This window comes from Nannobrachium achirus, assembly GCF_963921795.1.
Source record: "Nannobrachium achirus genome assembly, chromosome: 22".
Lineage (NCBI taxonomy): Eukaryota > Metazoa > Chordata > Actinopteri > Myctophiformes > Myctophidae > Nannobrachium > Nannobrachium achirus.
Window position 1 is genome coordinate 27,091,620 of NC_137829.1, and position 18,098 is coordinate 27,109,717.

The 18,098-nt window shown below is 43.3% G+C and overlaps 2 protein-coding genes across 2 annotated transcripts in view; both read left to right on the forward strand.

Moving 5' to 3' along the window:
- Window positions 1–1,362: 1,362 nt before the first annotated feature.
- Window positions 1,363–18,098, forward strand: part of osbpl6 (oxysterol binding protein-like 6) — a gene marked incomplete at both ends in the record, with an annotated part of 50,484 nt that continues 33,748 nt past the window's right edge. Inside the window, 3 exons of the mRNA XM_080753305.1 lie at window positions 1,363–1,530; window positions 17,220–17,342; window positions 18,041–18,094. Coding sequence (XP_080609431.1) covers window positions 1,363–1,530; window positions 17,220–17,342; window positions 18,041–18,094 — 345 coding nt within the window. The remainder of the gene's footprint in view (window positions 1,531–17,219; window positions 17,343–18,040; window positions 18,095–18,098) is intronic.
- On the forward strand, window positions 12,264–13,379 carry LOC308308092 (lactosylceramide 1,3-N-acetyl-beta-D-glucosaminyltransferase B-like; the record flags this gene model as incomplete). The annotated part of the gene is made up of 1 exon (XM_080753461.1): window positions 12,264–13,379. One exon carries the CDS (start codon window positions 12,264–12,266, stop codon window positions 13,377–13,379), a length of 1,116 nt encoding a protein of 371 aa, XP_080609587.1.

Below are 18,098 nucleotides of genomic sequence, written 5' to 3' on the forward strand. Positions count from 1 at the left end.
ATAACTGAGGTCGAATGGATACAAAATGTTTATTAGCTGCCCTGTGTCTAGTCCCATTGACTTACAAATCCGAAAGAGAAAGTGGTGTTGCATTGCCCCCACCCTCAGAAAACCTGCCACAAACATCACCCGACAAGCCCTTAGCTTAAATGGAACCCACAAGGGAAAAAGAAAAGAGGTCGCCCCAGAAACAGCTGGAGAAGAAGTGTCGAGGCAGAAATGTCAGAGAGAGTGGGCTCGATTGGGGAGACCGCCAAAAAGTAGAAAAGAGTAAAATGGAGGACATTAGTCAACGGCCTATGTACCATAGAGGAGCAAAGGGCTCAAGTCAAGTTAAAGGAGTACTTCACCCCCAATTTGACTTTTTTCTATTGATTACTCATGCCATGGAGACTTGAGTTCAATAATATTTGGGGGGTTTTGTCGCATTCATAAGACAATAATTATAAATGTAATAAATGTACCCCATTGATTCCGGATGAGGACCCAAATGCATTTGGCGGGTGTAATCAACAGGGTAAAAAAGTAATTTTGGGGGTGAACTATTCCTTTAAGTCAAAATGTTTCGTCCACCTATGTATGTTTGTTCAAGCCTACCATATAGCTATAGTGTAAACCTAATCTTGACCTAAGTTATCTGTAAAACTTTAAATCTTTATTCCAGAAAAATGTTATTACAACGTATAGGTGTTCCAGATCTAAATGGGCTAACATGCCACTATATATATATTGACTTCACGACCAAGATAAGGAGACGATAGTATATTAGGCAATCCCTCTCTGTCATCGATGAAGGGCTTATTCAATAAAGCCTCCGATAATGGTGTTGAAAGTGTGCTTCCAAAAATAACCTCCTTGCCTCCTGGTCCTGATCCTGTTTCTGCTTAGCTAGCTAGAATAGCATAGAGAAGTTAGATCTTTCTCCATAAGCAAGCTTGCAGAGGCCATCACATCCCCCTGGCTGTATTTTGGTTCTGTTCCATTGTTTATGTTGACATTCATCCCTTGGAGGGACGTTTTTGTCAGGGGGAGCTGGCCAGAGCTCTTAATTTCTCCCTTTGAACTTCAAAGGGGTTGTGCACTGAGGTAATTGATTGGGCCATAAAAGTGCTCGTTAGTGATCTCTCTTAACAATGAAAGCATCAAAAACAACTACCTGTTTGATGCCTGTCATAGAGGGGGGGATTGTATTTGTATACACACAGACTTGCCTAGTTCCCTCTTTAACATGCCCGTAACACATTGCGTTTCAGATGAACGCTGTGTGAGAGCGGAGGAAGTGTGCTGCTCAGCTGCCTCAGAGGATGCTCCCAGCCCGCTCCTCTTAGTGCCGCTGAGGAAGAAGGGCCCCAGGCAGCCACCATGTCCCAGCACCACCACCCCCACCACCAGCGCGTCGGCTCCCACCACGGCCGCACCATGAGCTCCGAGGAGAGGGGCACCGCCGCCGCCGGGACCCCCAACAAGACCTTCACGCCCACGCACAAGAGCGCCTCGTCCTCTTCCTCGTCCCAGCGCGACAGCCGGCAGGTGAGTGCCAGTACAGTACCACTGTTTGCTGCGCTGTACGCAGGGGTTCTCAATCTGTGGGTTCCAAAACCGGAACGGAACCCCTGGGGGATTTGGGAGGGATTTTGCAGCGTGTCAGTCCCCATTTCCTGTCAGTCTACTATCCTATCAATAAAGGCATAAAAAGCCCCAAAACAAATGTATTTTAAACAAATAAAAAGTATAAATCAACTAAGTATACTATAAAAACTGGTCAAACATTGGCCAAATTGTCTAATAATATAAGGGGCAAAGAAAAAAGTCTCGCAACGCGAGGCGTTGTGAGCTTGTAGATCTGATATTTTCACAATATTTATATGTTAAACTAAATTGAATGCCTCAACTCCTACAGTTCCAAGTGCTTGTCAGGGTCGGGGTCCCCAGGTCAAATAGGATTATTTTGGGGGGTCTGCAGGTCAAATATGATTATTTTGGGAGTCCCCAGGTCAAATATGATTATTTTGGGGGCTCACGGCCTGAAAAGGCTGAGAACCACTGTACTATAGGTCAGGACCAGATTACACTAGGGAAGGTAGTGTTATACCACCATGGTCAATTGTAACAGTGCTGCAGTGAAAGTGAGGCGACAGGGTGAGGACAGGGTTTCAGGCTTGCTGCAGTTTCTCCTGCTAGACTAGAATGATTCACACCGGCCGCTTTTCCTGAGACTGGTTCTGCAAACGGAAAACTGACAGACAGATCAACAGACGACACGACGAATGGACAGAAAGAAATGTTGTAAGAACTGTTAAGGAGATATGGATGAAAAGTATAAATCATTAATTGAAAATGTAACATAAAACCATTGCATTTACTGTATGTTTCTCGTTTATCGTTTTTGAGCGGTGTACTTTTACTCCACTGTGTACGCGGTGTACTTTTACTCCACTACATTTATTTGTAAACTTTAGTTACTAGTTACTTATATAAATTATAATATTACAAAACACACACAAGTAAAACATTTGAGTACCTTTTCCACCACTGTATGCACAAACACAGCCTGCACCGCTCAGTTCAAGTCTGTGTTCACACGGGTGTGAACTTTACTTCCATCTCCTGTTTCTGTAGCATGAGGCAGCTTGATGTACAAGTACACCCTCTGGGCATGACGCTAGTATATCGCAGGGACTTACCCCCAATCCAACCCTTGATGCTGAGTGCCAAGCAGGGGGGCACTTGGTCCCATTTTTCTTTGGTATGACCCGGCCGGGAATCGGACCCAGCGACTTCCCAGTCTCTGGGCAGACACTTAACCACAAAGCCACTGAGCTGGTATGACTCTATGGCAGTGTTTCTCAAATGGGGGTACGTGTACCCCTAGGGGTACGCGGAGGCACTGCAGGGGGTACTCAAGATAATGCCCACCAAAAAGAAAAATAGAAATGGAAATCATGATACTATTATTCATAGAAGTAGAAACAACATTTACTGTTATGTTTAATGATAACACTTGGAGAAACTTCTTGTAAGCCTGATAGTTGCCAACCCAAATTACATGGTACCAGGCAACTGATATGTGTTTGAATGTTGTTTGATTGTAAGTTAATATTGACATGAAAACTGGACTGAAAATGTTATGGCCACAGTGTTGAAACTCTCACTCCCTTTTTTATTTGTTCTTTTTTATATATTCTTGAAAAGGGGGGTCATCATATACCGCTAGTTATGGTTTTAATTGCAGTTTGGAAAATGTTATCGGGTAAAGGGGGTACTTGGATTAAAAAATCAGCTAAAGGGGGTACTCAAGCCAGAAAAGATTGAGAAACACTGCTCTATGGAATGCAATAAGTCCCTAGCTAATTTGAAGAGGGGCCATTTTTCAGCAATCCTGTGTGTGTGTGTGTGTGTGTGTGTGTGCGTGTGAGTGTGGCTGCATGAGTTTCCTGCTCAGTTAGCAAAAGCCCAGCTGAGCTGTAGTAAAAAATCACACTCGTGTGAACTGAGCGGTGGTGTGTGTGTGTGTGTGTGTGTGTGTGTGTGTGTGTGTGTGTGTGTGTGTGTGTGTGTGTGTGTGTGTGTGTGTGTGTGTGTGTGTGTGTGTGCAACAGCGCCCCTCCCTTAACATGTGTGGTCAGAAAAGGTTACTGCAGGCTACAGACCCGGAGACAGACAGACATACAGACATACAGACAGACAGACAGACAGACAGACCCACACACACGGCCACGTATAGGAGCGTTGTGACCACCGCTCAACAATGAATTAGACTCGCTCCTATTTCAGCGCGGCTTGCAGGACGCTGGGCTTAAAATCTTAACCTCTGCAGGCCGCCGTTTGAAGCCCACCCGCCTTCACCTCAGTCGGCTGCTGTGTCACCGTAGCCACCGAGGAACAGAAACGGGACACTGCGCTGGAATCTGTGACGTCACAGCTTTTCCGTTGGTGCTGGGGGATGAATAGTTCATGAGGGACAGGTGCTCTGCTGAGCATGTGGTATGCTGTGTGGGGGCCAGGGTTGCCAGGTCTTGCCAGAGAAACAAGCGGTCTACGAAAACCAGCGGCTAGGTTGCATCGGTGTTTATTTTGACAGGACATTTTTATTTAGTTTTATAGCCATAGTCTTTTGAATAGCCTAGTTTTAGTCATATTTTAGTAATCTGAAAAGTTTTAGTTTTTTCTTGTTTTAATCAACTGAATCTCATAAGATTTTAGTTGACTAAATACTACAGTTGATTTAGTCGAGAACATTAAGCCCTAAATAAGCAACTACACTTTTAGAAACAAGCCCAAAAGTACCTATAAAGCAACTACCAATATTTACAAGCAACTTTACAGAAAAACAAGCCCAAAGTTGCTTATAATAAGCAGATTTGGCAGCACTGTATGGCAGCTCAACTGCTGTAACCATGGGAGATGCCTTTCCTGAGAAGAATGGGAGTGGGGGAGAGGGGGGGGGGGTGATGAAACAGATTGTTAACTCTTAAATCCTCTCCTTCATTGTTGTTACTTCCCCCCTCTCCATGCATAACAATTCCTACTAAAGGTCACAAGGGTCATCACAAGGTGTAATATTTCATTTCCCCAAACACCTTCTAATCTCAAACACAGGTAATAGGCTGTTTATTGCTTCTTTCTTCTTTTAATCATGCATTTTCATGTGTTTAATTAAGTTGGTTGCTAGGCAGGGAGGTAGATACGGTAAAAAAACATTATAATAATAACCAGTAAGACAACTAAGGTCGCGCCATGTCTTGGCCAGTGATGTATATTGGACCAGTTACCCATAATGGAGACCCCTGGTAGACGTCTATGACATCTGACATCATACATACAATCCTTTTTATGCCCATGTATGGAGATCCCTGTCTGTAGAACCAACCACACAGATATGGGCTGTCTTGGCCATCTGTCTTGGCCATATATGGATTCTGTTATATGTTCAGTGTGGTATGTGATACAACATTGGCTTACATATCAGTGTTGCTGACAGTCTGACATTCAGTTATGCTAATCCATACATCCGTAATTATATTTGCCTGTGTCCATGCTTGTTCCATCATGCAACGTGGCTCATACATTCTAGCATGCCTTTCAAAACAAGTCTAGTAATTATAGCCAGACATATACAGTATATATCCGTCTGGCTGAATTAGAATGAGTTATGACTTTTTGATAAAATATCAGTCAAAACTCTCAAAATATTGGGATCGGCATCAGACCCAAAGAAGATCTGGCACTGGTCGGGCCCTAACATCACTCAGTAAAATCTGCAATATATGCTGTATCATCTGTGTGTGTGTGTGTGTGTGTGTGTGTGTGTGTGTGTGTGTGTGTGTGTGTGTGTGTGTGTGTGTGTGTGTGTGTGTGTGTGAGTGTGAGGTGTCTGTGGGCTCTTAAAGATAAATGTACATCCTCCCCAGGGATCCCTGAGGAAGCAATACAAGATGTAGAGAGAGAGAGAGAGAGAGAGAGAGAGAGAGAGAGAGAGAGAGAGAGAGAGAGAGAGGCCGTGGGTGAGCATGGCTGCTGCCTCACTGCTGGAGGAAAAAGTGAGTGCGGAGCATTTTGCCGGGGAAAGCCGTAATGAGTGCCCCGCCCCCGTTCTCAAAAAATCAATACTTGTCACTTTCCCCTCTGCTGACGTCCACTGTACTCACTCTGGAGACCTTCACAAGTGCAATTAGAGGCACCACCTGAAGTGAGCTGACAGACAGACAGACAGACAGACAGACACGAACAAACTGAGATCGTTTTGATTTGCTGCATGCATGGCACAAGTTTTGACAGCAAATTTTGATTCAGTTTTAGTCCCTAGTCTTTTGAATAAAAGTAACATTCTAGTCATCTGAAATGTTTTAGTTTCAGTCTAGTTTTAGTCGACAAAAATGTAGTCGAATTTAGTGCGACGCCATCGACGAAGACAAAATCAACTGTGGATTTAGTCACTAAATCCACAGTTGATTTTGTCTTCGTCAATGGCGTCGCACTGGCTGATTTTACACTTGGTTACATGCTGGAAATGGCAGATCTACAAGCTCGTGTTGTGAGTCTGTAGATCTGCTGTTTTCACCCGAGCTTAATTAACACAAAATGACTTGTCTTTTAGTTCTGCTGGATCACTAACATTTTAGTCTAGTATTTATTTGTTGGCGAATGTATTTAGTCTTAGCTTTTTATATACCCTGTATATATTATTTTTATTCAAAGTTTTCAAAGTTTTATTTTATTACCACTCAGACAATGCATACCAAAAAAGTCAAATCCATAAAAAGACCTTACAATTCAAATGCTTAGTTTTTTTTTATTTTAACTGGCTGCATGATTGTTTGATTGAATATTTTATTAGATACACAGTATAGTGTCATAAGACGTTTCATGTTTATTCAGAATGTCCAGTTCCAGTTGTGCATCAACTGTAATCTAACTTTGGACAAGGAGATTGGTATAGCAGGAGTGACAGATGAGAAACACACAACAGTGTTTGGGTTGCATATCCAGAAAAGATTCCCTTGATAGCACTTGGGCTGGATTTATGACAGTGGGGAAATCAATAATCCGATTATCAAGTGCCGCGATTGTTGGATAATGGCTGTTTTGGTGGTGATGACCACACAACTCCTTGTTGGCAGATGAAAGAATGATGAAGCACAAGTAATGATCGTGAAATAAATCTGAAGTGTCCTTTCTGTTGTGCGGAGGTCTTTCCAATAACAGGCTTTTATTCTCAAGGCCTGGCGTGTCCCAGCGTGGGACGTAATGACACATTTGACACCACAGCAGTTTCCCTCAGGGATTGGCCCCTTACGTAACATTTACTGTGTAGGCTGTTTCTTTGACCTATACGTCCTTTCTTTATATTTCTAAACACGGTACTTTAAACCAGCGGTTCTCAACGCCTCGCAAGCAACACAATAGAACCGTGTTATACAAAATGTACTTCCTCAACTCTTAGTGCTCGTCTGGGCAAAAAAATTATATAATTATTTTGGGGTCGTGGCCTGAAAAGGTTGAGAACCACTGCTTTAAACTTCTATGACATTTGGACATGAATTGGTTTCTGTCGCTGGTGGATCCAAAAGTTACAATTACAAAGTTTACAATGTAGGCGTTTAGCAGACGCTTTTAATCCAGAGCGTTTTACAATAAGCAAGCACAGCACAGGGTAATACATCAAATGCATTGAAATAGTAATCCAGATTGTACTACCTATCATCAATACAATAGAATAACCAAAATAAATCGATAATCTGTACATTGAAGCTATACACACTATAGGATGCCAGGTCAACAATGGCCTGGCAACAGTCTACATATCATTCTATCTAAATTGTATTTTAGCCTTTGCATATGTACATAACTGTACAAATGGGTACTGACCGACAAACTAGTCTAACACAGTTTCTCTTCTGCTGTGCTTTAGCTCTTAATGATTTATTGTGAGCAATTTATACCTAGCACTCTGTCATAGAGACTGTTACATGGTACGATACGTGCTCAGGGGCGGCAGTGGCTCAGGTGTAGAGAAACCGTCATTAGAACACAGAGGGTTCCCGAAGGGTTCCCAGTTCGATCCCTGGCTCTTGACAAATCCCGGGCAAGACATCCTTGAGCAAGACTCTGAACCCCTAGCTGCTCCTGGTGAGCAGGTTGGTGCCTTGCATTGGTTTCCTCCGCCATCGGTGTATGAATGTGTGTGTGAATGGGTGAATACCCAATGTAAAGCACCGTGGCTATTTTCACGTTTGCCTCTTTCTTATATTATTTGACAATTTGGCCAATGTTTGACCAGTTTTTATAGTATACTTTGTTGATTACTTTTGATGCAGTTATGGTAATTTCATTTTTGGTAATTCAGGCAACCAGCTATGAATGTTTGGCAATATACTGTCTGTAGGCCTGTTGTTTCTGTTATTGTTGTTAGACTGTTGAGGTATCACAACGAAATACTTTTACTCGCATAGGAGATGTACAGTAACAGATACAATCTTGAATCTTTGAAGAGAAAAACCTAACAACTGTCCATAGAGCATTGATATGTATAGTGCTTGCTTATGTAGACTGAGGTGTCCCCTAAGGAGTGTTTGTCCTTTCTCCCGTCCATGGAGACCATACCAGTAATAGTTTGATTCATTGCTGCATTACAGGGTCTACTGTGCCCCAGTGAATGGCAGTGTACGACACGTGGTGCGTCCCATGAGATGACATAGATTGACACAAACAAATCGGTGCTGTCGGGAAGAAAACCTTGTCTCTCCGTACTTCAACTTCCCGAAAGATAATGCCCTACTTCTTCCTAGTACAGTGTAACACAAAAGTAGCAAAAATGTCTGATCTGTTTGCTCATTTGGATTTTTTATTTGTAAGCTTGTGATTAAAAATCAATGCATTAGATCCATTGGAGCACAGGTTCGTTTATCAATTTTCTGAAAAGTAATTTTGTAGGAGATACAAGGTTTCCCAATGATATGGTAGATTGAGTGATTGATTGACCTTCAGATTGCGGTGACCAGGCCGGGATTTGTCCCAGATTCAAGCTGAATGACCAGAGTGATGACGAATTTAGAAACACTAAAATGTCATGGTTTTCAACATTCACTATAAAACGGTCCTGGTTTTCACCACAATAATAATAGTTTTGAGCTCTTACGTACCTGTATAGCCTACGTTCATCATGCCGACCGGTTCTGTTGAATTTTGCAGTCAGGTGTGCTATGTGCTAATATAATTGTCCCCATTCTGATGAAATTACAATTAAATATAAAAGAATAGCAGCTGTGCGAAGTGAGCGGAGCAAACACGACACACGTGCAAATCTCCTTTTATGGGCCGTTCTGTCCGTGACGTCAGTTACTTTGTGTATAATTCCTTTGGCTGACACAGAGTGAAGCGTAGGAGCGGTTTGCACCGCTCAGAAATAGCACAAAAACAAGCTCACAACACATTATGATGCAACGCGTTGTTGTCACTATGCAAGGCAGAAGTGAAGGACCCAAGTGCAGACAGTGAAGCTGAACGAGAACAGTTCAGATGTAATAGGTTTTATAACTTTTATTTAAAAAACGACAAAGGGAACACCAAGAACAGGCACAAGGAAATCACTAGGGAAAACACTAGGAAACTAACACAGGGAAAATAAAGCTCTACGATACAATTGCGACACTGGAAATCAGGACTGAGCACAGTGACTGCATACAATGAACCAAATATACCAGTAAGGCTCCCTAATCGGGAGATAAGCGACCGTAGGTCACTTATCTCCACAAATAGGGCAAAAATGTGTTTTGCCAAAATCTTCCTGATCCATGTTGATGACATGAGTGTAGACATACTGTGTAGTGTTTTTCGTGATTTTAGGGCAAAATCTGTAGGAGCAGTGTCCAAAAATGTGTTTTTAAAAATCGGCCTGGAGGTGGCGCTATATGGGAGAGATTCATGTTGATGGGATGAGTGTAGACATACTGTGTACCGATTTGCGTGATTTTAGGGCAAAAATTGTGGGAGCATTGTCCAAAAATGTGTTTTGCAAGAATCGGCCTCATGGTGGCGCTAGAAGAGGGCCATGTGAGAAATGATGGGTGGGGTCTCCGCGCCGGCAAGGCGGACGAATAGGTACCGGCCCCGGCTGTCCCGGTCGCTCCTAGCCAGAGTTACGGCATTTTATGTGAGCTGCAGTGTAGGGGGTCCTCCACTGGGGGCGCCACCACTTTTGCATCCGTTGTGGAGCACCAGGAGTCGGTGGTCCCCGGGAATTCCCCGTGAGCAGCCCCGTTGGGGTGGTCATTTGGTCAGTTTAGCACATTTGGTCATTTTTTACATCTGGGGGTCCCCCAGGGACCTGGGGGTCCCTGGAGCTCCGGGGGTCCTTGGAGGTTGTAGTTTGGCAGGTAAGGAACGTGTGTGCAAAATTTGGCATGGATCGGGGCAACGGTTGCGGAGATATGAGCAGGGCAAGAGTGTGACGTGTGAGGTGTGACAGACAGACTGACGGACTGACGGACTGACGGACTCACTCACACTTTGTGCAGGGTTTGATAGTAAATGCGACCGGGCAAAAAATTGTTTTGCCAAAATCTTCCTGATCCATGTTGATGACATGAGTGTAGACATACTGTGTAGTGTTTTTCGTGATTTTAGGGCAAAATCTGTAGGAGCAGTGTCCAAAAATGTGTTTTTAAAAATCGGCCTGGAGGTGGCGCTATATGGGAGAGATTCATGTTGATGGGATGAGTGTAGACATACTGTGTACCGATTTGCGTGATTTTAGGGCAAAAATTGTGGGAGCATTGTCCAAAAATGTGTTTTGCAAGAATCGGCCTCATGGTGGCGCTAGAAGAGGGCCATGTGAGAAATGAGGGGTGGGGTCTCCGCGCCGGCAAGGCGGACGAATAGGTACCGGCCCCGGCTGTCCCGTTCGCTCCTAGCCAGAGTTACGGCATTTTATGTGAGCTGCAGTGTAGGGGGTCCTCCACTGGGGGCGCCACCACTTTTGCATCCGTTGTGGAGCACCAGGAGTCGGTGGTCCCCGGGAATTCCCCGTGAGCAGCCCCGTTGGGGTGGTCATTTGGTCAGTTTAGCACATTTGGTCATTTTTTACATCTGGGGGTCCCCCAGATCCATGCAAAATTTGGCATGGATCGGGGCAACGGTTGCGGAGATATGAGCAGGGCAAGAGTGTGACGTGTGAGGTGTGACAGACAGACTGACGGACTGACGGACTGACGGACTCACTCACACTTTGTGCAGGGTTTGATAGTAAATGCGACCTACGGTCGCAACAAGAACTGACCTGACACAGGTGAACACAACTGACAATCAACAGGGATAGACCTAGGAACAAATGAAAGGAAAGGACGTGCTTGGACGACGGGGATGCGCCATGACGCTCATGGGTGGAAAAACTCACACTGGAAGTTCAATCCTAACTAATACAATCGAAAACTGCAGCAGCGGTGTTTGGCACGACGACCTTTTGCTGCAGTCCAATTGGCTAGGACTGATCACGTGGTCCTCACGTCACGTCACGCCAGCGCCATACGTGCTGATGTAACATTAACACAAGGCTAATAGCATGGCTAAACAAATGCTGTACTCACGTTTGCATAGTCAATAGCACTACTGTCCACATTCCAGTACATTCCATTACTTAGGCACAAGCTACTAAGCTCACATCCATAATCTTCACGTTTGTACATCCCAAAGAAGACATTACAGCCACATAATGTTAGTCCTTTTAATTTGCGCTGTTTCTAACCGGAAGTGCGTCCGGCAGTAAAATAAGTCTTACCAGACACATGGTGCGGCACAGTTCCCCCATCACCATAGAGAGGTGCAGCTAGATAGATAGATATCTAGATAGATAGATAGTAGAGAATAATTTATAATAACATAAAAGCAATAACAATAGTCATAATAATTAAAACACATATATTCATAAGGGTAACAATAATAAAATAATAATAATATCTGGAATTTATATAGCACTTTTTACAGTACAGGACAGCAAGGCACAGTACAGTACCATAAAGTACAGTACACTACCATAAAATACAGTACAGTACAGTACAGTACAGTACAGTACAGTGCAGTACAGTACAGTACAGTACAGTACAGTACAATACCGTAAGGTACAGTACAGTACAAGAAGTACAGCACAGTACAGTAAGGTACAGTAAGGTACAGTACAGTACAGTACAGTACAGTACAGTACAGTACAGTACAGTACAGAAAGGTACAGTACACTACCGTACAGTACAGTAAGCCCATTTCCCACTGGCCCAACTCCACACCACTCCACACCACACCGCCCACTTGTGCCAGGTTTTCCACTACAAGGACCTGGGTAGAGTGGTGTGAAAGTGGTACTAAACAGGGTACTAAAAAGTATCCACTCTAGAGTAGGTCTGAGCTAGGCCAAACAGGGCCAAATACTTCATAATGACTGATCACTCACTGACTTTTAACCATATTTGGTAATGCCCATATATATGGGCATGTTTTGACATAACATTGTTGACTATCATGCAGGGGTCTCCATATATGAGTAACTGGTCCCATATACATCACTGGCCAGATGGCCAATAATTTATAATTTAATGTATGTCAACTGACATCATAGATGGCTGACGTCACAATGCTGGGCACATACTGTATATAAGAGTGCAACCCTCAGTCTGTCTAATACAGTGACAAGCAGAGCTAAGGAATCTTTAGAGTTTAGAGAGTGATATTTCAGTATTTCGGTATCAGATCAATCTGAGAAGAGCAGAGCTAAGATGTTTGTGGGCTTCCGGCCCAAGCGCTGCTGTGTAGTGCTCGTGGCCATGTTATTGATGCAGCTACCTTTGGTGATGTGGTGCTGGAAGGATGAAAAGGCTGTAAAGGAGGCCTTGATGATCACGCGCCAGGAGGCCCTGGCATTTCATAACCACAGCTATGTCTTGAACCACCCTGAGAAGTGTGAAGGACAAGACGTCCAGCTCCTGCTCTTCATAAAAAGCGCCACAGGCCACGTGGACCGACGGAATAACATCAGACAGACGTGGGGCAACGAAGGATTCATTAACCGTTCCCAGGGGGCTACGGTCAAAGTCCTTTTTGCTTTGGGTATGCCAAGCGGGGACAGCGATGGCAGCAAACAGAAGGATCTAGTCCTCGAGGACCGCCTCCATGGCGACTTAATTCAACAAGACTTCATTGATACTTTCCACAATTTGACACGAAAGGTTATCATGGAGTTCCACTGGTCGCACCAACATTGCGCCCGCGCCCGCTTTCTCATGATGGCAGATGATGACGTGCTGGTCCATACGCCGAACCTGGTGGCTTACCTGCAGGAGCTAGGCCACGTCACAGACTTCTGGGTTGGCCACGTCGTTAGCGAAAACGACAGGCAAAACAGTGTGCCAAACCGAGACAACCGAGCCATCCACTATGTGCCTCAAGACATTTATCCATGGGCTACCTACCCCGATTATACACCAGGGACTGGCTATATCGTCTCGAGCGACGTCGTGGAGAAGATCTACAAAGCCACACTGAGCGTCAAAGCCTCCCTTTATATAGATGATGTGTACGTAGCGATCTGTGCCAGTGTCATGGGTGTCAAACCCCAGGATCATCCCTTCATTGCAGGATGGGTAACGGCCCTCAATCATACATGCATTTACAACCAGATGATCACCTCGAATGGTCACACAGATTCCGAGGACGTCCATCGCCTTTGGTTGGCATCGACGGACCCAAAGGTCAAGCTGTTGGCTGCTAAGACGGACTGCAAGTTGGTGAAACAGGATCTTCTGTGTAACCCTAACCCCTATTCGGTTAATTCCTATCCTTGTAAGGCAGCCTTCGTGAACAGTGGACCAGGACAACTAAAAGACGGAGACTAGGGATGGTACGATAATCATTCCGTGATGGCGGACGGAGTCATCAGGTTTTTGGGAAGCTCCGTGCAGGCGTGCACCGATCGTGGATTTAACATTTTCAATTAAGATATGATGACTCTTGAACGCTACTGGGCAAAGAAACAGCCTGATAAAACAATGTCGGAACTCTCAAACAGACCCGCTACTCACCAACGCAAACCTAACGAGAAAGCAGCTGCGCCGTCCATGTCCATCACCCTTGCAAGGTGGCGGTGGCATGGAGGAAGATCGAGGAGGGTGGTTATAGCGAGGTGGAATTAGATCCCGGCTAAAGGATTTGATTTGATGACCAGAAAACGGATCCTCTGGCCAAAACTGTTCTATCTCACACAAAAGAATCAAAGAGAGCCGCCGACCGACTGGACGAGGTGGATGGAAGGACGCTGCAGCTGGAAACTACGCGCCATACGCCGGCAAGCTGCTGGACATGGAGAAAAAGATTGATTCAGACTCAAGCATGGGATACTAATTTTCTTCTTCTTTCTTTCTCTTTTTTCCATTGTATTTTTTTACACAGAAAATGTTACGGCTGGTGTGAGTTGACCCAAACGCACAGCAAGGAGGAGGCAGAAGAAGCGCGCCCGGGCGTGTTTATTAACAATGGAACTCTGAGTTGTAGTGCACAGCAGCTACGAGGAGGAAAAACTGGTTAAACAAGTGTTTTTGAAGCGGTGAAAACCGCTTCCAATGAGTGGCTTTGTGTGTCCCACGCCCATATATGGTCATTTCAGTCCAGAATGAACAGGTTTTTTCAAAAACAAAATGTGTGTTTCATGTCCATATCATCTCAGTCCAGAATGAACAGGCGTTTTCAAAAACAAAATGTATGTCACCTCATGTCCATATATGGTCCCTTCAGTCCAGAATGAACAGGTTTTTTCTGTCCCGTACGTCCAGAATATCAGTCCAGAATGAATAGGCTTTTTCAAAAAGCAAAATGTGTGTCCCATGTCCATATATGGCCATTTCAGTTCAGAATGAATAGGTTTTATCTGTCCTGTACGTCCAGAATATGTGTGTAGTGTCCCTCTTTTGTGGCCTACTATATTTGCCTGACATCCTTCTGGTGGTGTCGTACAACTGTTTCATTTTTCCGTTTCTTGCTGCTTCCTCTGCTTCTTCTGCTAGGTTTTCAATGTATTTCCTCTTGTCTGCCTTAATGCTCTTTTTTACCATTCTGTTGACATCTGTATATTCTTATTGTGCCTTTGCTTTTGCTCTTGTGCGGCTATTTATCACTGCTGCTTTCTTCTCTTTTCTTACTTGAATCTTTTTTTGGGTTTCTAGATATCCACTCCTTTTGTTGATAATATTCTACATGTACAGGACAGATAAAACCTCTATTCTGGATTGTTATTTGAATAAGGTTTTTATAGTAGCATTAGTTGTGGATGCAGTAGGTGAGAACTATTGCATGTACAGGACAGATAAAACCTGAAGGCCAAATTATCATGTGAGGCTTGACCAATCCTCAAAGTATCACAACAGCTGAAAAATGGGAAAGCAGCAGGGCCAGATAACAGACCTGGGAAACTGAAATAATTATAGAGGGATGCGGTTGACAAACAACTAAGAGACCAGCAGGCAGGATTCAGAAAAATGCAGTTGACAAACGACTGAGAGACCCCAAGTAGGATTCAGAAAGAATCGGTCATGTGTCAACCAAATTGTCACTCTTCGAATAACAATAATAATCATAGAGCAGTCAATAGAGTGGAACTCCTCGCTCTATGTTAATTTTGTCAACTACGATAAAGCATTCTCCAGTGTACATAGAGAGACTACCTGGAAGCTATTGAGACACCATGGAGTGCCCACTAAACTAGTGAACATAATTAAAAACAGTTATACTAGAATGAATGGTAAGTGTTAACACCCCATAATTGAATAACCTATGCTTACAATGTATTTATTTAAATCTCATAGAAATGCATATATCAATTTTTTATTTAAATATCCTTTTATTTAAACACTTTTTTCTTCCATTTTTAATTAAATATTGTATTTAATATTTATTTTATTTATTTACAAATTCTTATTTTAATGTATTTTGAATCTATTTTTTTTAAACCATTTATACCGGCTGTCATACCGGCTCTCCAGACAATTCTATACTAAGATTCACCGCTTCACTTCGAACCGAGGTTTGATTTTTTTCAATTTGCACCCAGTCTATAATGTCCTGAAAACAGTGGGTAACAACAGTTGTAGCCAGGTTGCTGGATTTATTATTGTTTAGGTGGCTGATAATGTGCGTACTTTAAGCTAGATGCTCAGAGCTTTTGTTCGCCAGAAGAAACAATCCATATTTGGCTGGTGAATTAATCTGACTTTTGGAATCCGGTTGTTTCTGCTGGACGTGCTGTAAGAAAGGAGCCGTGTACACAGTATCGTTTGCGGCTGGTGTTTTGTAAGGTAATACATTATTGGGCCCACAGAACTGCCACTTCTGATTCAGGTAGAAGGCTTTGAAGGTGATGGATTCTCAGCGTTAGGGTTTGTGTTTGAACACACATACTGTACAAATACTGGGGAGGTATATATATATATATATATATATATATATATAACTATAATTGTATATGTATATTAACTAGACCAGGTCAACCTGGTTGTGCCAGACCCCCTGTCTGTCATCATCATTTATGACATCATGCCTAGGCATGTCATCATCATGTCATCATCATATATACCCTTTATATAGAAAACCCGGACCGACAGACATTTGCTTATGTAGGCCCTACCCATTTCATGGGTCTGGCAATAACTACTGTATAACAATTTACAATTTAAGCATTTAGCAGATGCTCTTAATCCAGAGTGACTTACAATAAGCAAGGTAATACATCAGTACATCAACATCAATACATCAGGTAATACATCAGTACATCAACATCAATACATCAAATGGAAATAAATAGTAGGCTAATCTAAGAAAATAGGTAGACCAAGCACCTATTCAGTAAAAACTTCATAAAAAGGTATAACATAAAGGTTTAAAAATGCTATCTAAATTACATGTATGGTCATTGAGGGTAGGTAAGTGCTACGGTAAGTGCTATGGGCTAAGGTGGAGTGTGAATAGGTGAGTCTTCAGACCACGGCGGAGGCTAGGGAGTGAGTCTGCAGTTGTAAGTGCAACTGGGAGTTTATTCCACAGTTTGGAGGCAACAGGAGGGTGAAGAGTCTATAACCACCTGAACCCTGGCATCCCTATTTTAGGGGGAACATTTGACCAAAATAGTCGGCTGAAGAGATTTAGTGTAGAGGCGGGATAAAGGAGCAGACCAAGTACAGAGCCCTTCAGGGACTCTGGTCAACTGTATATATACAAGTGGGTACAAGTACTGTAAATGTAGAGTTTGAATCAACATTTGCCTCCATCATTTGCCTCCGTCCCAGCTGTGGTGTCATGACGACTCCTATGTCATACCTCCAGTGAGAGCATAGTCTAACATGTCCCCACCTGACCCCTGCCGGGCCATACACTCCAAAAGAAACCTGTGTAAATTATTGTGAACCCAACAGTGGTGCAAACAGCCAAGTCAGGAGAAAACTAATGGGGTGGAACTGGAAATGCTGAGGGTGCTGGGGGAATCTGAATGAATGGACCTGATTTTTCTAGGATGAAATGTGGAGTACGGTCAAAGAATAAGGAATTATGAGTGTTGTTTCCTCTGTTCATCAGGATATAGGTGTGACTGGACCATGTCGTCTCTATTCTACGCTTCTCGGAGAGTGCATCCGAGGACATTATTTCTGACACACTATTTGTCTGTTTTCCTTTTTGGCATTCAATTCTAGGATGTAGACAACTGGGAAATCATTGAGGGGCTAAGAATCGGTCAGAGCAACGTCCAGAGGCCAGATAAACACGAGGGCTTCATGCTGAAGAAGCGGAAATGGCCCCTGAAAGGCTGGCACAAGGTAAGGTATCAGGGCTGAACCATAGACTGTGAAAATGAATGGACACCGTCACGGCATTTGTTTCTACAGAAGCCTGACGCCTATTTTGCTTGTGATTTCAAATCCGCCATCTTTCTATATCCGGTTTATTTACGGTCTGAAATGCAACCGCAGCGAGGGCAGGTCTTCACTTGGTAGAACCAGTAGAAAGCCTAGGAACATACCCTACTTTAGCATGAATTTTAAAATAAATGGGACCATAATTTGATGATTTAAAAAATACTTTAAACTAGTGATTGAAAAAAATGTGTTTACTAAGGTAATATAATCAAGTGTAAAGTTCGCCCCAAAATGTCATTGTCTCCCATTGAGATTATAATGTATTGACACCACCGAAGGTGAAATAGCGACATCTGCTGGGCCATTAATAGGAACAGCAGGCTCAACGAAAACCCAGAAATAGGCCTCAGTTCCAGCGAACTAAGATTATCCCTTGGGCTGAACACTACACTTTTCACTTGCTGGAATCGATGTATGTTGTGGAAAAACACTTTCAAATATAGACGAACGTACAATGTTAATGGGTTAACACAGATACTATAGAATTTATGTCATTTAAATCTGATTCAAAGACAGTATAGTTCAGAGATACTGTTATCTGCAATTCCCCAATTTGCTGTTCTTTACTAACAATGTTCATATCCCTTTTTTTCCTGCAGCGATTTTTCGTTCTGGACAATGGGATGCTGAAATACTCAAAGTCTCCCATTGACGTAA